This window comes from Piliocolobus tephrosceles, chromosome 7 (genome assembly GCF_002776525.5).
Source record: "Piliocolobus tephrosceles isolate RC106 chromosome 7, ASM277652v3, whole genome shotgun sequence".
In the NCBI taxonomy this organism is placed as follows: Eukaryota; Metazoa; Chordata; class Mammalia; order Primates; family Cercopithecidae; genus Piliocolobus; species Piliocolobus tephrosceles.
Window position 1 is genome coordinate 110,688,920 of NC_045440.1, and position 25,396 is coordinate 110,714,315.

The 25,396-nt window shown below is 35.2% G+C and overlaps 1 protein-coding gene across 2 annotated transcripts in view; it reads right to left on the reverse strand.

Annotated features, from left to right (window-relative positions):
• ANGPT1 (angiopoietin 1) overlaps positions 1–25,396 on the reverse strand; it is a 254,947-nt gene that overhangs the window by 26,377 nt on the left and 203,174 nt on the right. For both annotated transcript variants that reach the window (XM_023225067.1, XM_023225072.2), the window contains exons 6-7: positions 18,773–18,874; positions 8,990–9,156 (exon numbers count right to left, since the gene is read on the reverse strand). In XM_023225067.1, the coding sequence (XP_023080835.1) occupies positions 8,990–9,156; positions 18,773–18,874 (269 nt within the window). The remainder of the gene's footprint in view (positions 1–8,989; positions 9,157–18,772; positions 18,875–25,396) is intronic.

A 25,396-nucleotide genomic window follows, 5' to 3' on the forward strand; every position in this document is an offset into this window, starting at 1 on the left:
GCAACTTTTGCCAACCTGTCAGTTTCTAGGACAGCAGTGCTCTGAGTCTTAACATTACCCATTCCGTGACAGGAATCCTCTGGGAATTCTTAGACCTAACAGCATGGAGGCATTTGTTTTCATCAGTTTGAAAAATATCCAAGACTCTAGAGACTGACATTCATCTGCATTTTTAAGTGAAGAGATTTTCCCAGCACTTAAAAGATCTAAAGAAGGAACAAAGTGACTGTAAGACTGTGCCCATTCCATGCCTCTGAAGACCTAGGAAGCCTTTTTCCTTTCCAATGCTTCATCTCAGTCAAGGGGATTAAAATATATATTTTGATGATTAAAACAATTCCTTCTCGGTTTTACGAAGTAACCACAACAAAAATCACAGTCTAAATAAAAGTAATGCACCTTCCAAGTTGGAGTAACTATTTGAAAATACAAATAAGACTGTTTAAAACCTTGAGTTTGAAAACCTATGTCAAGAATTCAGGGGAGTAGAAACTGTCAGGAGATTTCTTATTTTTTTTCATACCTTGATCAGTCCAGAACTGCTATAAAAAATAACTTTCCTCTTAGTATTTCGACATATTTGCTACTGGTTCCATCCAGGACTATGTAGCCCAGAGGATCAGAGAAATAAGAAACATTTTACTGAAAGAAAAAAGTGAAACAAGTTTTGCAATATCTACAAAAATGCAGGGCTTAAATTTACATGGGAGGCTCCAGAGAATTCTTTTCAATCCACATGAATTTGTTTTGTCCTTGAAATACATATACGGCATGGGAGTACTTTAATGATTAAAAAAAAAAAAAATTCATTGGGGAACTGGAAAGAACTTCGGCCTTACCTCCTCATTTTACTTCTGAGGATCTGAGACTTGGAAAAGTGAAGCAAATTGTCCAAGGTCGTTCAGAAAAGTAACTGCAAATCCAAGTCTAGAGTTCATGTCTCTGGATTCCCGATATAGTGTTTTACAAATTACATCAAACTACTTCCCAATGAAGGTCTTGGCCAAAAGCAAACCTTGTGCCAAAAGATATTTAATGACCAAATTATTTTCAAGTTGTTTTCTTCACAATTTTGGTTTAAAATTCTGTTCGTCTCTTCATGTGGAATCTTTTCCAGAACAAGGCTTATGATAGACATTAATTAGTCAGTTCTAACCTAATGATGTCATTTATCCTCAATAAATAATATCAAGTCAATAAAACATAAATATCCACAAAATGTGCATTATAAATTATGTAGTAAGATTATAATGATAAGATGTGCATTAAAAATTGTTAAACATTATCATTCGGACTTAACTAATATAAATTTTCTATTGCTTAAAAGAGAGGCTCATGATACCATCTGTGATAGAGGATTTACTAATTAAGTTAATAGCATAAAAGACAACAAAATAATGAACTGTCAGGAACAAACTGTTCCCAAGATCTGAAAATAATTATATGCAAAATGACTTTCTAATGGAATATGCTCACTAAAATAGTGTTCTTTTAATATTAAGTCAGAAAAATTTTTATATAGTTTTCTTTTTACATTTAAAAATAGTACAGTGAAATTTATTTCCAATTGGTAAATCCTACTTTTTTATTTATAATAATATAACACAATGGTTTTTAAACTGTGCTGTACTAATGTTTGAGATAACAGCAAGAGAAAACATTATACCACCTTCCCACAACCATTTCAAATAGATCAGCTTTACGTGTTTTATATCCGCATTATATCCACCATTGTGATCCTTTGTAAGAATTTTCTTTGAGAGAGTAGGTATTGCATTAAAAAAAAAAACTTTAACAAGTGATTAACCTTAGCCCAATCAATAATGGAACAAATTAATCTTTTGTGCCTTTGGATGTCATAGAATGGGAAATAGACAATATCATTTATTTAGTATTCTTCTCAAGAAAGCTTTAATCTGAATCTAATCAGGCAGAAATAGTCAGATAAACCCAGAAAGAGATGTTCTGGGAAAAGCTGACCAAAAGTCTTGAAAAATGTAATTGATAGATGAGTGGTAGATTGTTCCAGGTAAAAGGCAACTCATGAGACATAATTGCAAATGCAAACAGTGAAGCTGGATGGGATCCTGAATTCAAGTAAATAAGCAACTACCAACCAGCCAAGGACATTTTTGGGGATAATAGTGGTGATTTCAATATAGAATATATAATTTAAAATTGTTTATTGACTCAATAATATATTTCTTGGGCATGATAAAAATTGAATTTAAAAAGTCTGTTTGCTCTTTTCTTTTCTTCTCTTTTTAAAAGACAGGGTCATGCTCTGTCACCCAGGCTTGATCGCAGCAGTGCAATTACAGCTCACTGCAACCTCCATCTGTTGGGCTCAAGCAAACCTTCTGCCTCAGCCTCTCAAATAGCTGGGACAATGGGTGTGCACCACCATGCCCAATCAATTTTTGTTTTTTAAATTTTTAGTAGAGACAAAGGTCTCGCTGTGTTGCCCAGGCCAATGTCAAACTCCTGACCTCAACCAATCCTCCTACTTCAGCCTCCCTAAGTGGTGGAATTACAGGTGTGAACCATTGCACCCAGCCTCTAAATGGCTTTCGTATTTGCATGATATTTAAGTTTACCAAATACAAGGTATATTTGTATACTCTTTTTGTTTCGAGGATATTATTCCCACTGAAAGATAAGAAAACTGAGGCATAAAAGTAATATCAATTTGGTTAATCTGGGTACTTCATTTCCCTGAATCCCCTTCCTTGTGAGATTCTAAGCTGGGGTTGGCTAAAAGGGAATTTTGTGTGAGATTTGGAAGGCAAAAGTGAAGCAGTGGTCTGACTCTCAGGACGTCATCAGCTATGGTGAAGTCCAGGGGCAGAGATGCCTGGCAGTTTCTGCATTGTCTATTTCTTCACTTAGCATCCAGCTTGGCTTCTTGATGCTGGCAACAGCTCCAGACCCACCACAAGATGCTTGACTGCACAACCACATGCCACGGAACTACACCAAGGCAACAGATTTCTGTAGATCTTCCTTTTTGTGGTTCCATTTTGGTGGCTACATGAGATTGGTTTCTTAGATTTTCACAAGCTGTGGCTTGTCTGCCATGCCATGTTTCAAGCATATGTTTTAACCTTATTTCCATAAGACTCCTCATGGCTTTGCTCCCCTGACTGAACACTGACAAATACAACCATGCCATTTTCCCAGGTGGAGGAGCCAGATTACTTCTCAGCCTCCATATCCTGATTCCTATTCCAGAGCTCCTTCCAGTGGACATAGCATCTCCTCAATCATACGATAAATCTGTTATTACTAAAATATTTTTAAATTAGTTATTGTTGCAGTGGGGGTTTTATATTTTTTTAACTTTATGTATTTGAATAAGCAAAGCTTTCATGAGAAGTAAAACATTACTCTATCTCTAAACTGATAATAAATTCTCAACTGTTTATTAGAGAGATCAAATTTAATTTTTTATCAAAGAATCGAAAGGTAATAAAAGTAGTGATGCACACATAAAGGTAGTTCTATTGTAGGAAATGTTTGAGTTGCAAGATGCTTTACAAATACTTTAACTTGTAAGAATAGAAAATTGAGAACTAGAAAGATAGGTAATGTGTTCAAAGGCATTCAAATTATTAAAGAGAGAAGAAGGGTTAGAATAAACATATACTATATCATAGAATATGTGTTTTGAGTTTATTTAATTCTAGAAATTAACTGATGAACTTGTCTTTATTTGAGCATGGCCATATGGTGGGTAGTTACAAGACCAAATTTCAAATTGGACTCCTACTCATCATATCAGTGTCTGTGACCTTGTACAAAGTACTATGCCTCAATTTTCTCTTGTGAAAACAAGACATCTGGTGCATAGTATGTGTGCCTCAAATATAGGTAAGCTTAGTTAGTAATTTGGCTAAATTAGTTACATATCTTGAATTTTTCCAAAAATGATTTCTACACTTTAAAATGTTAGAAATGCTGCACGTTATGCACATGTACCCTAGAACTTAAAGTATAATAAAAATAAATAAATAAATAAATAAATAAATAAATAAATAAATAAATAAATAAAATGTTAGAACACACACACACACACGTGTACACATGCACACACTCAAAGGGAGGGAGAGAGGGGTTGCGGGAAGAGAGAGAGCACGAGTTAGAGAGTTAATGCCACTCGTTAATGACTTATAACAGGATTTGAATCCTGGATAGTTATCCAGAGTGTATGGGTCAATGGGAACACAGAATATCCAAATTGGCCTAAGAATGAGGGTGGTGCATTTCTTTGGGAAATCAGTGTAGGGAGGTGGAGAAGGGAGAGGTCCCAGCATCTGTGGCAGAGTGAAACATGCAGAACTCAGCAGAGGGAACTTCAGGGCTCACATGCTGTCATGGTGAAGACCTCAGTTAATCTCAAGTGGAATTTTGGATTGTGAAGGGCTCTTCAGAATTGCCCCAAATTGGGGCAAGAGGGTCTTTATACTCTTATATTGACCAGTCATTAGATACAATCTATCTAGCAAGAAGTAATCTTGGGTGATGTCACTTTATTATTTTTTCTTTTTTTGAGATGGTATTTCACTCTTGTCGCCCTGACTGGAGTGCAATGGCACAATCTTGGCTCACTGCAACCTCCACTTCCCGGGTTCAAATGATTCTCTCGCCTCAGCCTCCTGAGTAGCTGGGATTATAGGTGTGTGCTACTACGCTCGCCTAATTTTTCTTTAACTACAAACAGTGCCTGGAAAGGAGACTTCAGCTGCAACCTGTCAGTCAACATTTCCTGGAGGTGGAAGGAAAAAGTGCTTTAGTATTGAAGGGGGCAATGAGTTGACACATTACATCTACCACAGCAGATATCAGGGAAGACCTCCTGGAATAAGTGAGAATCTTAAAGATTTAAGATGTATGCATGTGACAAACTTAAGTTTATATGTTGAGTAACAATATAGCATAAACAAAGGCATGGAGGATTTAGGGAAATTGCAAATAGTTACCAGAACATAACCGTTAATGAGAAGGGTATCCAGGTGGGTAAAGTTAGGGAAAGTGTATGGCAGCAAAAGGTGCATAATTAGGTAGTGGTCAGGTCATGAAGAGTCTTAGTGGTAGACTTTCACATGCAGATATTTGAACACTCTTGAAATATACGAAGGAGGGAAAGACCAAGTTGTCTGTTAGAAAAATCATCTCAACAATAGCACAGAAGATATATTTGAGAGTATGAAGACTAGAGAGGCAGGAAGGTTCTGTAATTGTCTGGGTGTCAGATGATGAAGATCTGGATAATACTACCTCTCTAGAGGAAGTATTAAATAATTTCACATTGGTACATGTTAGTTCATATGCTATGTTTATAATGACAGTCTTACATTATTATTTTTTCTTATTTATATTCTCTTGGGTTCTATAGATTTTATTTTCTATCTGGGAAAATTATTTGGAGTTTCCTTAGAGGATAAAAGAAAAATATGTGTAATATGTGCACATTTATAAGCTCATCTATCCATTCACAACACTTTCTTTTAATTAATATGTGTCAAGAGCATGATAAAGGTTTTTCTTAAAAAACAACACAATTAGGTTTATACATTAGGGCCATACCTGTTACAAGAATTTTCAAACAACATTTCCAAGACAGAGTATGTTTTAGAAAATAAAACCTCAAAAAATTCTGAATTTAATTAAAAAGAGAAAAAACATAGAAAACAAAAACCTAGTATGAATTTCATAGTTTTATATTTCAGTCAGAATTTAGTTGAATTTGACCAAGTCAATTGACCAAAACCTTAGTTTTCTTATTTTTAAAATGTGTCTAGGCCAACAGTAGTGGCTCACGCCTGTAATCCCAGCACTTTGGGAGGCTGAGGCGGGCACATCATGAGGTTAGGAGATCGAGACCATCCTGTCGAATACAGTGAAACCCCGTCTTTACTAAAAATACAAAAAATTAGCCGGGCATGGTGGCATGCACCTGTAGTCCCAGCTACTAGGGAGGCTGAGGCAAGAGAATTGCTTGAACCGGTGAGGCGGAGGTTGCAGTGAGCCAAGATTAAGCCACAGAACTCCAGCCTGGGCGATAGAGTGAGACTCCATCTCAAGAAAATGTGTGTCTAATAATACCTACCTCCAAAAGAGGTTTATATGCTTGTACTGTTAAAAATCATTTCATAGATTATGGAATACTATGCAAATCTTAGTATTAATACTTGAAACAATTGATCACAAAGAGACATGCCAATTCAGAGGGAAGAGACATGAATGGAGAAAAAGCACATGAGGCAGTGATGGGCAATGGGAGTTCTAACTGGAGGCCACGGGAGGCATTACTGGGCCTAGAGAAGCAGTACTGGGCATACTTGATGATACAGGCAGGAAGAAAAGTTGCAAGAGCTTAGCTTCTGTTTTCAGGCTTCTGTTCCATTTTTCTTTGAAAAAGTGAATGACACCATGTTACAGTGTGTTTATTTTGATGAATCTTTCACCAGAGTAAGCATTGTGTTTAAATGAGTTATCATTTCCCATTTCATGCCAACATGAATCGTATATTGAATTGCATGAGAAGATGATGACTGCAGATCTACTTTCTGTTAGGTCCCTGCAGGAAAGAGGCCAGAACCACTAAATTCAAGTCAGCAGCATGACAGAACAGAAACCACATTGAATGAGGTAGTAGTCAGACTTCCCTTCTTTAAGTCTTTCTCCCTTTTTGGGCAAAATTATATATATATGAGGTTCATATGTATATGTGTGTGTGTGTGGGTGTGCATGTGTTTGTGTACACATGCATATGCCTGTGTGTGAGGCTTGAAGAGTTCATATATATAATGTATCATATTTTATATATCATACATTATATATTATATGTAATACATTATATATAACACAATATTTTATATACACACACACACACACATATATATATATGTGAACCTCAGCTTTCCTTCCCACAAAACCAGAGGTTTGAAATTAAATTGTTACATTTCTTCTGGCCTTTTAATTTTGATTCTCAAGAAAGAAAAATGGGGATATCAGAGTGTATGCATCACCCTAACAGGGAAGACTTATTTTTTTGATCATAAATCCTTATTGTGTGGTGAGAATACAAAATCACACAGATGTCAAAGAAATGAGAAATGCTCAAAAGGGCAGTGGGGCACTCTAAGAGGAGGTGAGTCCTCCTTCCTCATGTAGATGGCAGAATGACATTCACACGATACACTCTGAAGTGCACTGCAGATGCCAACCATCCTCCTAAACCTTCCCCAACACTCTGTGCCCCAACACCCTCCAAGCCTGACACACATGCATCTGCATGTGTACGCACACACACTCACATACACAGCCACCTATGAAGAACTGAGAGACATTTTGGAAAGGAACCAAAGCAAATTCTTCAGGAGCCTAGAAAAAGACTAGACTAATTATTTGCTAGTCCTATTGTCAGGCTGTCTGACATTAGCCAAGTTTCATATAGTTTCAAGTTTCAGGTCAAAACATTTACATAAGAGTATCCCTGATGTTTAACAGTGGTTTTTCTTGTTATAAAACTCTCAAAATATTGACCTCCTTGGAAACATTTCTTCTTACACTCCATTGCATTTTATAAATGTCTCTTCTTTGGTTTCTTGAGCTGCCATTAAGTACACCCTCGCTTCCCCACCAACCCCACCATGAGACTATAAACTCTTTTAGATCTATTTCTCATTCTCTGTTGTGGTGACATCATTACTATTTGTAGAGAAAATGATTATTATGTCTCCAAGGATCCAATCCCATACGTAATCCATTAAAATGAAATGAGTTGTGCCCATGAAAAGATGCAGAATTCAAACTTCTAAAAAATAAAAGAAAAAAAAGTTTGTCTTGAAAAGACAAATAAGCAGCAGAAAGAGTTGAACTATGAGATAACCACACAGGTTGAAACAACACACACACACACAAGGGTTGGGTTGCTATTGTTGCAATTATTTGAAGCAATGTGCCCACCCTTTAATTCATACAATCAAATTTTCAAGACAGAGGTAGAACAGTCCCAATATTGAGAGTTAAAAATCATTGCAACTCTAATTTACTAAGAACAAAACTGAGGCACACATAATTAAAGACATTTTATATAGGCATCAAGAATTGCATTAATGAGTAGTGGTATAAAAGTAACTAAAATATCTTCCCTGTTCCCAAGGAATGCCAGCCAGTTTTTAGTGACCTAGTTAGTAACAAAGCTTGACTTTGACATCTGTAAGACCAGTGCCCAGTAGAATTCCAGGAACATAGAAGTAACACAATAAGTGTTCGTGCAATGAATCTACCACATCACATTATTTCCTTAGCCATATTTTTGTGTGTTTATTTTTCCCTAGTAGACAAGCTCCTCATTGAAAAAGGACAATTGGGAACATGTATCATTAAGTGTATAGTTTATCTATTTTTACATCTGCAATGACATATTATGTATATTGATACCATTACTCCATTTTTTTTTTACTTTTTAGATTATTTACCAAGAAAAACCTCTAACTCATGCCTCATCTTCTCTTTTAAGTAAATCATTCAAATATATAAAATTTTACTTTTGTCATCTTCAGGATCATTTGAAAAATACTAATTCAAGAAAAGTCATCAAAAAAGTAGAACTAGAAAATCTTTTTTAGAATGAAGAGATTATTTAAGCCAATGAGTGTGAGTATAAAACTCTTATCATTTTTATAAATATGAATTCACTGCAACTTCATAATAACCACATAACAACAGTATGCTTGACTTCATTCACCATTCTCTAAAATTTAAGCCAATATCAAAGATAGTCAACCTATGAAAACTGAAATTTAAATCTCTGAAAAAGTCTTTACAGGCTTTTTTGTATCTCTTTGTAATAGGTCTAGACAAAAAACCCAATTTTCATTTTGAAGGATGATTTTCATTTCTTTTTTTTCACATTTTCCCACTACAATTATTAAGTGGCTATGTCAAAGGTAGTTGAGCACTACACTGTAACATGACTTACCTATAGTTTTGCTTTTCATTTCCTATGTGGAATCTGTCATACTGTGAATAGGCTCGGTTCCCTTCCCAGTCCATTAACTCAATTCTTAGCATGTACTGCCTCTGACTGGTAATGGCAAAAATAAACTCATTCCCCAGCCAATATTCACCGGAGGGATTTCCAAAACCCTGGGAAACAATATAGAGATGCAGTTGTTACTTTAGAGAGGAATTCTTTTAATGTTCAGCATTTAACTATTTTCTAAATAATAATAAAAAATTATTAAAAAGTAAAGGTTTTTTGTGTTTTACATTTTACACTTTTTTCTCCAATGATTGACATTTCAAGAATTCTTTTGTTTCTTTTCATCAAAACTTCTGTCCAATTCTTACTTAATACAATAAAACCTCTGTTATTCAAATCTGTGTGGATGAGACATTTTGTATAAAATAAATCTAGTTAATAGGTTTAACTGGAAAACAATTCTCAATTCAAGTTTTGCTTTTGAAAATGTCTCTAAACTACTAGTTAACAAAATATTTTGAATAGAGTTTAAAGATTTTTCAGTGAACACTATAAGGGTGATATTGACAAATTATTTAACAATATTATTTTTACTATTATTATTCACAAGTGCAATTATGTTTCAACAATAACTTCATATTTAGGTTGGTGCAAAAGTAATTGCAGTTTTTGCCATTACTTTCATTGGTTAAAACCACAATTACTTTTGCACCAAACTAATAGATTATTAGAACCATGACTTTTGGAGCTTTAACTTTCTTATTTTTAAATATTAATAAGCAACCCTGTAAACCCATGACTGTAATCATTTACAAAGCTGCACTGGCATTGGAATTTTGAGGCAGAATGCTGATTTGTAAGTGCTCCTGCGTGAACCTAGCTGACTGCTTGGCTTCTAAACGTCAACATGAGTCTATTGTTCTCTTTGGGTGAAGTCAAGGTTGTTAAGTATTCAAAATAGTTCTTTGTAGGGAGAAAAAAGTGGCCCCAAAAGAAAGCCAATGCTTAATGTTGGAGCTGTTAGTCATAGGAAAAGAAAGAACTAGAAACTTGCTGGCATTCTAGATTTGGGGTATTCACAATTGCCTCAGAAAATACTCATTGGCAATGCTTGAAGTTCCATGTAATTCTTGATCTATGTATTTGTTTCACTGGCTGTGTTGTGAGCTCCCTGATGATAGAAGCTGTGTTGTATTTGTGAATTTCCAAAAACCAGTGAAGATCTGATATGCACTGAGCATTCCAGTAGGGTTCTTTTGAAATTCAAAGAAAAAGGTAGAAAGAAAACAATAGATGGAAGAAGCAAGAAAGGGAGGGGGAAACGGAGGTAAGGAGGAAGGAAAACGAAATATTATAGCATTTTGCAGTAACACATGGAAAAGTAATCTTAAAGCACAATTCTTGTTGTAGACAATACAGTTGAGTCTTGAGGAAATGTTTCTTAAAGTGTCCAAACTTGTGCATTACCTCTTCCACCAACTGAGTTACTTACCGAAGTTCAAAGGTGTTTGGTACCAAACCCATTTATGCCAGTTCAGTTATCACAATATTTATAAAATGTTATGCAAATAAGTTAAATATTAGTGGGAAAAGAGAATTTTAATTTTTTGTAAATATCCGGATTTGCTCAATAAAAGCAAATTACTGAAACTTTTTTTTTGAATTAGGAATTGTTGAAACTCTAAAAGACTGGGAAAAATACAACAAATTTAAAGAATTTTTAACATATTGCCTTGCATGTGTCTTTATGTACTGTTCTATTTTTAAAAAACTGAAACTAGAGATTGGATGCATTCTACTACTGGAAAGTTTTAGGAAAGAACTGATGACACAGAATTCCAGGCTTTGGCCCTCGTTTTTTTTTTTTTTTTTTTTTTTTTATTAATGGGTAAGTGATGTATATTGTTATATTTAAAGTTAAAATTAACATATGTGTACACTTTTATTATTCCCGAATTTAACTAAGTTTTTTGATAGGCTCAATATACTTGGTCCAGATTGCATTGAGTATATACTCTTCTGAAGACAATCTACCCATAGCTTACAGAAAAGATATAAGACCCACTGAAGTTAGTACTCCGTTGGCTCTTTGCTTCTCTGTTCCTAAGATGCTCAAGTCACACTTTGTAAAAGTTTCACAGTGGCAAGAAATATTAGAGCAATTTCTGGTGTGCTAAGAATTTTACACATTTTTATGGCAGCCAATGCTACCTGCTAAGGAGAAGAGCAAAACTTACCTTCTCCAAAGCATAAACAAAACAGAAAGTTACAGGAGGCTGAAAGTCAAAGAGTTAGCACTTTCTCAATTGCAACAGCCCCTGGGAAGAAAAAGAAGGCCACTGGGATTTTTCTTGCATTTTTTTGCAGCTCAGACATGTCAAAACTCTCCCTCTAGCCACTTGATGATTCCCTTTTCTGTGCTGTCACTGAAAAGGGATTCAACAATTATACTCAATGTGAATAAAGAGGCTGGGAATGATGAAGTGTTAAGTTTTGGGTCACATATTTCCATGCTGTTGAAAGTGTTGTGTGGGTAAAACTCTCCAGCTTCCCCAGGGAAACATGCAGTGATTCTGGGTGAGCCTTAGAAATGGACAAGCATTAGCATCATTCGTAGGAGAGCCTCCATCCCTGTCTCCACATGCAGGCCTGTACTTCCCACTAAATGGAAATAAGTAGGCCTTCCTAAACAGTTGTTTGCATTTTTGTCTTTCAGGAAGAAGCGACTAAAAATAAAGCAGTATAATTTGCATTTAGAAAGTAACATTTATTTCAAGCCCCTTCCCAAAAAACTGTCCAAGCACGCTCTATTATGAGCACAAAATGTTTGAGTACAATGAATCAAAATGGCTGCAGTATAGGGAGGAAACCTTCTATAGCCAAGTGCAGGGATCCAGAAACAGCTGTTACATCATCAAGATGAAAAATACGTGAAAGAAGGGAAATCGTGTTCCCACATTAATAAACTGTCTTTTGGAGAGTTTATCAGGCACAGCCACAGATCTGATATGTAGGACAAAGGCTTGTCTTGGATGAAATAACCTCTACCCCTTATCTCTAGCTCCAGATTAAAGCCTTGATCTGCCACATATTTGCTGTAGAACTATCGACTTTGTTTCTGAGCCTCAGTTTTTCTGTCTGCAAAACAGGGATTACAGACATCATTTTCATATACAATGTTTTGAGAATAAAATTGAAAATACACCTGAAGCACTTAACCAAGTACTGATACACAGAAAGCACTTAAAAATCTAGCTGTCATTATAGTTAAAATATATGTCACAATATATAGTAATTTTCTTGTTAGTTGCTTCTCTTCCATGAGACTATAGTCATATGCAGGGAAGCAAGTTCCTTTCTACTTTGTATAAGAAAAGGAAAAAGAATAATCTAGGGTCTTGTCTTAGCCTAAAAATTAATAAAGGGATACTGAAATAATTATTTAAAAGCCTCTCAGAGGACTAATGTATTATTATACTAAATTGAGAGTTGGTTTATACAAGTCAGTATTGTCATTTTAATCTAAAAAGTTAATTATTAAATAAGAAATTACAACCAACTGATTGCAATTGGGACTAAACTATAGTACTAATGAATGCACAGACTACTTTCTTATTCTTACCTTCGCTTCCAGGTACTAAAGTGTCTGTTTCCTTCAACTCTCCCTTAGTGCTATCTCTTTCAATCCCTCTCTTTCCATTATCTCATGAGCTTTAGAAGCTACAAAAGAGGTAATTTTTAAAGTCGTATACCATGCTAATAAGTTAATAGTTGTGATAATTGCTTTCAACCAGGAATGCATATCAGAAACAGCTGTGGGGCTTTTAAAACAATATAGATGGTTAGGTCCCCCATGAAGATTCTGATTCAGTATGTCTGCGATGGACTCAAAGAGCTATACATGTAAAAGGTTGCACATGTTAGTCTGCTGTGAACTGAAGGCGGAGATCCATATAAATGTGATTTGGAATAGATATTCCAAGTGCAAACTAAAAAGAATATATTAATCAAATCAAATTATTTGCGAGGTACACAGGAAAAATGCAGGAGTAAAATCCCATCTTCATACTGAGGTCCCTATGGGGAGGAAAGTTTTGATTACGTGTCTGGGACTGTCCTTCAAAAATTCATGTTCATGCCTAAAAGACAGAGTCAGCCAATGCATATGCTCCAAAATAGGCTTACACATTATGGCACATAACAGTTTACCACAGGTCTTTATTTTACCCCAAATAGCCTGTAGCTTCCATAAAAATAAAAATGAGGAGATCGAGACCATTCTGGCTAACACAGTGAAACCCCGTCTCTATTAAAAAAAAAAATACAAAAAATTAGCCGGGCGTAGTGGCGGGCGCCTGTAGTCCCAGCTACTCGGGAGGCTGAGGCAGGAGAATGGCGTGAACCCGGGAGGTGGAGCTTGCAGTGAGCCGAGATCGTGCCACTGCACTCCAGCACTCCAGCCTGGGCGACAGAGCAAGACTCTGTCTCAAAAAATAAAATAAAATAAAATAAAAATGAAAGTATATACGAAATTCTGTGCTGATATTGAAAAAGCAGCAGTGAATGATTAAACATTACACTACAATTTCCTCTTTTTCATGAATAAAATCTAAGGATACTATGTCATGTACTTTTGTAAAAACTATGTTTAATGATGTCAATCACAATCCGCTGAAAGGTTTTGATTCAGTAACTCAGATACATTGTTAATTGATTTTATTTCTTCTCTAGCTCTCTAATAAAGGGATAAAAAGACACTGAAATTTAATCTGAACTAATGCTGACTTAAAATTGGCCTTAAAAAGCACATCTTACTCAAAAAACACATGCAAAGGAAAGATCAACATTTGTTAGTTTTTGCGAAAACCTGCAGAAATGTTCAATTTCGGTTTGTGCTTTTCCAAGTTAATAAAATAATTGTCTCTGATACTTTATTTGTTTTGTCTGATAACGCTCACAGGAGGCGTTGACTTTTTATAGATGGAGTAAAATTGAAACCAGACACAGTCCATGTATTCCATGGGATTCATCTTTTTTCATACAAATTATTAAAAAAAAAAAAAAAAAACAAACAAACAACAGATAAGACAGAGCTGTGTCTTTCAGGGCACTTTCAAATGCAGTTGAATGGTACATCTCCTCTAAATGCTGAGACATGCAACCCAAGAAAGACTGAAACACATTTTGTATTTCAAAATTTTTAATGTCTTATGCATTTTTTCTCTTTTTAATATGAAGATGTTAAAATATAGTTGAAAATGTGCTCTCGACTTCTTTCCAGAAACAAAGAACTCCCAGAAGGAATGGTGCTCACACTGAAATTTTTGAGTGGATAGGAAGTTCTGTTTATGGGGGTAATTGCTCTCAAAATAAAGCAAGTTTGTCTCCAGGGCATCAGTCACTGCCTACTACAGTATAAAATTAGGCCATTTAGGGTACTATTTGGAACTCGTAGCTTCATTGCACTTTATATGTGCAAGTACTGCTGATAAGTGTTATTGCTGGAGGCCACTAAAGGGTATCCTTATGACTTGAAAGAACTAATACCTTCTCTAAGTGCCTCATTAAAAAGCCCACTCCAGACTTTCCTTTCAGGCAAACATCTTTACAAATCCATAAACCAGATTTTGCTGAATCTTCTCATGAAGAAGTTTAAGTGAAAGCTAAACTTAGGTAAGAGACTTGTAGGCTTAAATGTCAAGAATCCAAAAATTGGTAAACCTTTCATATTGACAGAGGTTTAAAAATAGTGATAATATATAATATATATTTGTAATTACACGTGATGGGAATCTTACAAAGCAAGAGGCAGCCCATAGATATCAATCAGTATGAAGGGAAGGAAGGAGAGAGGAAAGGCAGAAAAGAAAGAGAGAGAAAACTTGATTTCTGCACTCATTGCCCAAGGGAGAAATGCAGCATCCTAGTGTATATAATAGTAGATTGGTAAAGACTGGAGAAGAGTTGGGGTATGCCAAGTTCTTGTTATCTCAAAGGTTGTACACCCTTAGCTGAAGAAGTCAGCAGGCAGTTCTTTGGATGCAGGAAATAGAAGTAGGCGTGATTGATAAGAACTGGCATAAGGAGTCTATATCCATTCCTGGTGGAGTCATGTTATTTTGTCTTTAGGTGAAAGAAAAACTAGATAAAGAACCGAAACACTTTCTGCCATGTGTTTTAACCATCTTGTAACATATGATGAATATTTTCCATTAAAAAAAAATTATTCAGCCTCATTTTTAGCCAGAATGTTTCAAAATTTTGGAGCTTATCTCATTTTTTGATCATGCAAAATTGACATTCATCTGATAAATGTTTCAAGTGTGAATAAAGCATGATAGTCTTTCTTGTTTTAAAAAAGGGAGGAGGGGTCAACTCCATAAAACATGATGAGTAAAGAATTTCAGTTTTGTTCCAATAATGAAAAAAGAATTGCTTAGAAATAGATATATTTGGTAAATACTTACAAGACATGAATTGATTCCATACTTAACAAGTCAGTATCTCTTACTGAACATGCCTAGCTTGCCAAGGCAGCAGATGTTTACAGTTAAGAATTCACCATTTTGGAAAGTCACCATGATGACAACTTTATATTTATTTTTCTGTTATCATTAATTTTAATAATAATGTATTTCAGAATAGCCTGAGTCCCTATCTATAGTCTGATTTTCAGATGACTTCTTCACATCACATTTTAGTGGTGAAAGTAATCATGAATTAAGATGGTTTGCAAAACAGTATTTTTGGCATAGTTAAGTGAAATTTTTGGTGTCTTTGATGTTTTCAACTTGGATCATAAAAATACTGTTCACTGAAAATTCAGTGTGCCAAAGTGCTTTACTTACATTATTTCTAATCCTTGAAACATCCCTGTGAGGCAGGTGAGGTATTATCATTGTACTATTTTAACAAGTTAGTTAGAAAGCTAAGGTGCGGGTTAGGTGATTTGTCAAAAATCACTCCTCTTGTAAATGGCAGAGTGATTTTTTTTTTTTTTTTTTTTTTCAGACGGAGTCTTGCTCTGTCACTAGGCTGGAGTGCAGTGTCGTGATCTCAGCTCACTGCAACCTTCGCCTCCCAGGTTCAAGCGATTCCTCTGCCTCAGTCTCCCAAGTAGCTGGGAGGCATGCACCACCACACCTGGCTAATTTTTTGTTATTTTAGTAGACATGGGGTTTCACCATATTGGCCAAGATGGTCTCGATCTCGTGACCTACTGATCCACCCACCTCGGCCTCCCAAAGTGCTGGGATTACAGGCCTGAGCTACCGTGCCTGGCCTGTAACTGTTAACATAAACATAATTCAAAGTCTGTTTTTTCAAATATAGGTTTTTTTTTTTTTTTTTTTTTTTTTAGACGGAGTCTCGCTCTGCCACCCAGGCTGGAGTGCAGTGGCTGGATCTCAGCTCACTGCAAGCTCTGCCTCCTGGGTTCACGCCATTCTCCTGCCTCAGCCTCCCGAGTAGCTGGGACTACAGGCGCCCGCCACCTCGCCCGGCTAATTTTTTGTATTTTTTAGTAGAGATGGGGTTTCACCGTGTTAGCCAGGATGGTCTCAATATCCTAACCTCGTGATCCGCCCGTCTCGGCCTCCCAAAGTGCTGGGATTACAGGCTTGAGCCACCACACCCGGTCTTATAGGTAATCTTTTATCCCTCATGTATTTTTAGAATCACCTAGGCAGGAAGAGGCCTTCAAATATGACCTAATATTCCAATTCTCCATAGCAATTCCAAAAGATAATGATCTACTTTCTATTTCCACTGAAGATGGGGAGGGCTTGCCACTTAATAGGCAGTCCATTTGGTGTGGGGATTAATCATTGGAGAGTTTTGTTCATACTTGGTCAAATTTTGCCTTCTTGGAATTTTGCTCGATTCATTATTGCACTACCCTCTCAGGCATTGTTCAAATGCACATTCTAATTTGGTAAATCTGGGCCAGAGCTTGAGATTCGTGTTTCCATTAAGTTTCCAGAGGATGCTAATACTGCTGGTCCCGGGACCACATCTTGAGAAGCAGGCTCTAGTACCACCTACCTCCATCCAGTTAACTAAAATAGCTATCAGGTTTATGCCTAATTCATTTTTTCCTCCAGGTGTTTGCCTGTTACAGATGTAATTTCCAAATTCCTCCCACCCTGCTTATAACCCCTAGGATAAGTTAACTTGTTTGAAAACCTCCAGAATTGAAACTATATTTTTGATGTAACCAGATCATGGCAGACACCAGTGAGTTCTGCATTTAATGTGATCCCCTAAACTACTAGTAATGTATACTGAGTACATTAATCTTTGTTAATTCAAAATGAGCTTAGAACCAAATAAACCTCTTTCAAATACTAAGTCCTTAAGGCAATTTGTCACTCTTACCCTGTTTTCTCACAGTTAATTTAGGTATTTTTTATCTAGGTGAAATAGTCTACAATCATCTCTGTGGAATTATATCTTGCTGGCTTCAGTCTACCTTTCCATCTTGAGTTTGTGATATAACAAAGACATCAGGATTCCAACTTTGTGTAAGTCCAAACTTTTTAAACGTGCTTTCAGACTGTTCAACTGAGTATCTGATAAAAATGTAAAAGCAGTGACACCAGTAGAAACCTCCATTCATTTATTCAAACCCCTTATTTACTGTCATTTGACCAACTATGAGCCTATTAATGGGCAAACTCTGAGGCAAATCAACCATAGTTTTTACAAACTGTTTACAAGAATATCAAGACAGAACTGAGGCTAGTATAGCATTTCTTTCTCTCTACCTATTGAGAGAAAATTTGTCAAAAAATCAAGACATGAATTATCTAGAGGTTTCAGCTGCAAAAGAATGAGAATCCATAAATATAGATTCTCCTGCATTACTATGCCTTTACATTCTGTCAGCAGATTTTAATATTTAATATTATAGGCACCAACTATGTGATTACTGGATTTTAGATTCTTTCAACCCTTGCTCATCTCTATTTCCTTTTAAAATGGGCATAGTGTTAGCTAATAGGGCTGATATTAAAAATTAGATAAGAAATTACATATAGGGCTGGCATATTGAGCATTAAAAAGGAGATGAGCTGTGATGATGATGATGATGATGATGATGATGATGATGATGCCTGCTGTTATTTTGCAGACACCAGTGAACCATGGCTCACAGTGCATACCTTTCCCTGTGACCAACCATACCCAACAGAATGCAATGGAAGTAACACTGTTTCATTCCTGGGTCTAATAAAACTAAAAAAGGCTGAAAGCTTCTGCTTTGTCTTTGGAGGACGACAAGTGCTACCTAAGAAGTCTGATAACCCTGGATCACTTTACTGAAAGAAGCTTAGCCTAGCCACATGGAAAGGTCACATGGAGAAGCTTCCAGTCAACAGCCAGCAACAATTAGCCAGTTATGTGTGTGAGGCTATTGCTATTACCCATCCTGTTCCACAACCTGCAACCCTGCACATCTCCCTTGGTCAGGCTCACGTATCCAGCGAAGGTCTGAGTTCTAGCTTCCCCCACCCTCATTCAACTAGGAACAAGCGCAAACAATACATAACAGTTCACCAAAAAATTTCAGGAATACGTTTTTCTTTCTGATGCACATGTGGAAATCATTTACTGAAAATGATTTATGAGTGTTTTGGGTATAATGAAAATAATAACACTAATGTATCATTTTATTTCAAAAATAACTCAGAACCATCTAAAAACACAAAGATTCATCAAAGAGTACAGAGAAGATAACTTCAAGATAAAACAGCAAAGGCACCATAAATTCTTCCATCTTACCATTTTATATTCTTTCCAGCCTCTTTGGAAATCTAGACTTCCATCTTCACGATGTTGTATTACAGTCCAACCTCCCCCGTTGACATCCATATTGCAAAATACCTGACAAATGGAAAACAAAGTCAAGTAAAAATACTTCTACTTTAAAAACATATATCTTACATGTTTCAAAATAGGAATAAGGTGAACAGGTCTGTAGATTACAAAAACTAAAATTACTATATTGAACAATGTTAAGTTAGATATATTATTGGTTATTTCTTCCTATGATTCATATTTGAGTTATTTCTGATTAAATTCCATCAATGATGAATAAATTACTTGCACAAATTTTAGTCAGCTGAAAATTAAGTCTTTATCTCGGACTATAAAACATTCTAAAAATATCTTTGTTTTAAATGAAAATAAGCATTTGAGTATGTTCAAAGTTTTGGAAATGCTACCATATTTCCAAAGTTACAGACCATTTGATTGCCAAAACACACAACTCAGAATTTTAAAACTTTAAATTGATTGAAATGGGTGTACAATAAGAATAAAAACAATTGTTAAAATATCATGTCTTTAACTATCACATATTTTATTGCCTATCAATTCTTATATATGTACATGTTACAATAGTTATCCTTGATGAGTCAATATTTCATTAGAGGCAACATTTGTGGCATAACATATGGAGAATGTATTATTTGCTTGTATTTTAGTCATGAGCAGTAACAGGAGAACATGACATACTGTATCTCTTCTGACTATGACAAGAATTTCTTGCCCATGTGGAAAATTTATACAAATCTTTCAAAGACTTATGCTTATTTTAATTATTCAAAATACAATGGTATTTATTTAGAAATTGACTCATTTCCCCCAGAGTCTACCCAAGAAGAGAAACATATCTGTAATGGGATTATCTTTGGAGAGCAATCACTATAATTGACGTAGCATGAATGTGGCAGCTGGATTATTCAATGGGGACTATTCCTCAACAACTGAATACTAAAGCATGTTGAAGGCTGGCTAAAGGTGGGATATGATGTAACAGCAACAAACAGGCTATGAAGACACAGAGCTAAGCTCTGATTAAAGGAAAAACCTCAAGTGGTTTCCCTGAAGCATTGCATTTGGAACACAAGTAGCCAAAAGGGTATAAAAGCAGTGGCAAGACACATCATGCAAAGAACAAATTGTCCATGTACTTCCTCAGAGTGAAAGGGTCTAAGATATACATGACTACTTGTGGGCATATGAAATAGGACAACTCTCCTCCCAAGGCTCTCCCCCTACTTTGACAACAGCCACACATACAGTATGTCTTCATTAACCCCAGGAATTGACTCACCTCCAAGACTGTACATTTGAAATTTTGATTCCTGTCCCAGTCGTCCCCACCACCACTAATCCTTTAACTTCTGCACCTGCTCTTAGTCCTCAACATAATCTCTAGCTACACTTTTATCTTCCGTAATTCTAATTAACTTATTCATTTATTTTTTGTTTTACGCAACAACCATTCTTGGGCATCAGTTTTCACTTACAGCCGGGGGTATTATTATAAATACAATATGGGTCAGTTACCAAACCTCTCAAAGTTTCAATAGTGACTGATCCCATAGGATTAAAGAGACAGAGTTCAGAGTTTTCAGCTCTAATAGGCCGAAAAATCATGGAGACAATAATCTAAATGAGAAATTTAAGAAAGAAAACACGAGCAAAGAAAACGATCATAGTTTTGGACACCTCAAAGGCTAGCAAAGAAAGTGATCGTAGTTTTGGACACCTTAGCCTTTGAAGTAGCATAGATATCCAAAGAAAAAAGTTTATTGAGCCGTTTGAGATGATCTAGACCAAGGATAAAAATATGGATAAGAGCATAAGGAAGTAAGAAAGGAATTGCTATTAACAATGACATGATTGTTAAGGACCATATAATATAAACACCTTACATGCATTTTCTAACTTATTCTCATGATAGTCCTATGTAGGAAGTAGGTATGATGATCATCTCCATTTTACAGATGAAAAAATACTGAGGTTCAGCGTTTGTTCAGTAATTTACCACTGATTATATTCAACAATAAGCTCTGGATCTGGGATTTAAAATTGATTAGAACTGGATTCAGAATTGAACCCTATGTCTACCTAATTGAAAATTATTGGCAATAATCTGCTTAAAAGTATTTGTTAATAGCATGAAGACAAACGCAATTACTTAAATAAGTAAAGAAAAAGTTGGAAATAGTTGTGTGTGGCAGAGAGTGAGAAGAGTCAAAGAATGGGCTTTGGTGAACACCTGAGAGGGATAGAATACATCAGAAAACTTTAGATGGGCAGGGATTTCTTTCAATTTGCTGCTGTCCCCAGTACCTAGAGGTGTGTCTATCCTGTAGTGGGTACTGAACTAATATTTGATAAACAAAAAGAGATGGAACAGGAGAGATAAAATAGGAAAATTTGATTAATGAAATGCTAAGAAAGAGATGGATTTAGAGTTGGGGAGGTGATCATCAAAGGTTTCAGAAAAGTCAAGATAAAAAATGATTAATAAAATATAACTTCAATTTGAATGAAGGAGCCTTTAGTGACCTTGGTGAGAGAGAATGAGGATTCCTGTGGGAACAAAATCAGATGGCATAGTTTCAAGAGGGCATAGGTGGTAATTCAAGAGAAGTGGTCAAAGTGGAGCTTTACTGGTGAAATTTAAATGAGAAAAAAAGGGAAGTGAAAATATCAAGGAAATATTTTGCTAGAAGCAACAAATATCACCATTTTCTCAATTAAATTTGATCATGTCCTGACTTGTTAATCCAGAATGAATGTTTTTATTCAAATTTTTATTTCCTAATGGACATTGATTGCCTGAAAGTTTGCCAAGTTGTGTTTGCAAAGCTGTGAAGTCCACTTATATACTCAGGGAAAAGAATCACTACATTTATAAATGTAGAGTGCAGAGAGGAAACTATACTCTACAGGTTCTAAATTACTGTTACCTAGATTATTAAAACTCTATGCACTTAGTTTTTAAATCACTCACAAATTTTTGAAAAAGACAACTTTCCTTCTAAACAGAGGCATCTGAGTTTTTAAACCACTCGCAAATTTTTTAAAAAGACAAGTTTCCTTCTAAACAGAGGAATCCAGTGACTTGTAAATGTTCAGATGTGCTGAGAATGCTTCTTAAATAAAGAGCTAGAGAAAAAAACCACTGGGAAATATAAATTACCCAGGCAGATTACTAAGTTGGAAGCTGAGGGGCAGAGAGGTTAACGGGTTGAACATATGCTTCCCAATTCTTACGAAGACTTAACAACATCAATGATAACAGCTGCTCTTTGTGTTATATAGAAACAATGGAGCTGAATAACACCTTGGTTAACAGCGCCAACTTGAGTGCTACGTTGCCTGGATTCAAAATCCACCTCTGCTCTCTCTATGTATCTCTTAAATATTTTCTGATAATTTGATGAGTTAATATATATAGAATCTGTAGAATAGCATTTGGCATTAATAGGCATTGACGCTACTCCCATCTCTTACATATATTACTGATGACATAATACATATTTATGCCATGCATTATACACTGTATGTATATAATGTAATATTTAATATGTATATAATATTTAAATTTGATATACTATAGTTATATAACATTGTATAGAAAATTTTTCTATACACATTGTATAGAAATTGTGTAGAAGTTCAATAAATTATCCTTATAATTATGATTTCTAGGCTCTATTTATTATAATATTGGCATCACTAATGTTTGAGCATGTCGCCTTTCTATATGTATTATGTATACATATATATATACACACACACACATATATGTATATTTAAGAGGTTGGACTCACTCTAGCAAAGGACAAAACAAAAGCCTATTATTTTTAGTCAGAAAAAAAAAATCCCTATGCTTAACAGATGAAGGAAATTCAAAAAAATACATGGTAGGTTTTAGAAAGATTTGAGACATGAAAGACTTGAAAAGTTCATTTGCCAGTATTGTGTGGTCTGTGCTATCTGGCAGTGTCCTTCCTGTGAACAAGGCCCTGCTACATAAACTATGGCTATTGCATTTATCGATCATATAACTTAGGCTTAACTCTATCCAAGAAATGACTGAACTGGCTTCTATCCCAGGCAAGGTCAAAGCTTTCAAGCATTAAACACGTTTTAACATAATACGGAGGCTTAAACCCAAACAAAACGGGGAAATTTGATTCACGCAGTTTTTACACTTTTATGTTCCATAGAGGTTGGAATGATTAGACTTGTGAATGTTAATTATTTTTCCATACCATAAATGAAAAGGGCTTAACCCATTTGTTATAGTACTTTTCCAAGAATTAGGGGAATTGTGAGTTCAGAATCAAATTTTTAATATTTTACAATAAGCAGAGTAATGATTAAATGGTTTGTTTTTTGGATGAAACTAGGCATTTGGTTTTGAAAACATAAAATGAAAGGAAAAGTCCTGTTTCCTACTACTATACATTGAAGGGAATTCAGAAAGAAAAATAAACACAAGACATTAATAATATAAAAGCAAAAGGTAAATATAGAAATGACCTAAATCTAATTTTCTTTCTGCTTGAAAAATTAAATAGTCCTACAAAACTGTCTTTGACTTCTACATTTGAAAAAATAACATTTCTCTAACTTTCAAAGACTTTTTATTTTTTGGTATAGAACAATGTCAACTGAAAAAATTACTGTATTACAATCCGGTTATACTTGCAACTCTTACACTGACTACAAGATGAATAGTGTCTGTTCATTGTTTTGTCACTTTCCTTTAATAAGCCTAGTTTATTTATTGGTCTATACCATGCATATCTGATGCTTCTGTTTTTGTGTGGGTTGCCTTGATATGCTTACCCTTGCCAAAACTTCTGGAAACATCATAATGAGCAATGCTTTGGCTAAGCATATGCAGGGGTAGCACCAACCTTCCTATTTACAATGTATAGTCTACATGGAAGGGTGAAAGCCCTAAAGATGAATTTTGCTAGCACTTTTTATAGGATTGACAGAATGCTGACAATTTATTTCAAGATGGAAGAAACTGAGATAATAGGATGGTGAGAATGAGGTGGGTTATAGTGAGAACATGAATCAACTTACCTAATTTTCTAAACATAAACCCTTGCCTGTGTAGCTCACATGTCATACATGTGTTTACCACCCCATGGGTCAACAGGTTCATATTCAAAATTATAAATGATACAATTTCAATTATTGTTAACATAATGATCCTGCTTAATCCTCTGATTAAAAGGGTGTATTCTAGAATTAGATTCCTTTGCTTCAAAGTCAATGTTCAATATTTGCTAAGAATTTGTTTGGGGCAGGTTATCTTTGTAAAGTAGGGATAATGGGAGTCTCTATATCATAGGGTTGTTGAAAAGAGTAAATGAAGGAGTATACATATATATATATATATACACACACACATACACACACACACATATACCAAGCATACATATACAGTAAGCATATATAGAGAGATATTTAGATATCTATATAGCATATATAGATATATAGCTACATAGTAGATATATAGATATATACTATATAATATCTATCTATCTATATATCTATATATGCTTGGAAGAAGACTGGCAAACTGTAAATGCACAATACATTTGAGCTATTTTGTTAATCAGCTTGTAAATTACTTTTGAGGAAATTCATACAATATTTGTTCTTACCAGTGCTATGCTATGCCATTATACTAAGGGATTAAACACTCAATTTTTTACCTGCAAAAATGTGTATGTATGTCAGTCTGAAATACCCATCTTCATTATAGAACAATGTTACTACTTGTAAGAGAATCTACGATAATAACAGGGAAATAATAAAACAAGAGAATGAGCATCTAAGTCCAGAAGAAGGCCAAAGTCTTTCTCTCTTCAGCTCAATTATCTCCCCTTCTCATCACACTCTGTTAGTATTTCAACAAAACTAAATCTAAATCTAACAATAGTCCTGACCAGGTAATGTGGGAAGTTCTTCTCTCTGAAAAGCCAGGGGGGCCATTCAGCAGTGATACAATTTGCTCCTTGTGGGTATGTATAGGTATGTTACTGCTAACCTGTTCAGGTTATTATTTTTTTAGACTAAATATCAGAAGTTAATTCAGTAGATACTTGACATTTGTGAATTTAATATTCTAAGTTTTATTTATTTAAGAAAACCCAAAAGCTCTATCATATTTAAAATCCATCATTTTGTACAAGCGTAAGCTTGAATCTTGCTTTCCTGATGAAACCAGCCCAGGAGCCAGCCATGGAAGGAGTGAATTGGATTCACCAACATTCTATTCTATGTAAGCATTGAAAGCAAACCTACCAAGATTATGAATTGAGGTGGGATCTTTTTCTTCACATTACCAGGAGAAGTGGTTCTGTAAATAGCCTGTGTACCATTTGCATCTCATGTTTCAAACTAGAGTGTAGTTGTGGTTATATATGAACTAAAGTCCATAGAATGACTAAAGCTGTATTTGCACTGCACCCTTTTCCCCACAGGCCACGTGGTGGTACTGGTGAGAAGTAAAACAAAAAAAAAAAAATCTAAAATTGTGAATATTCTTGATCTGAAAACTTATGAATTATTTTTAGA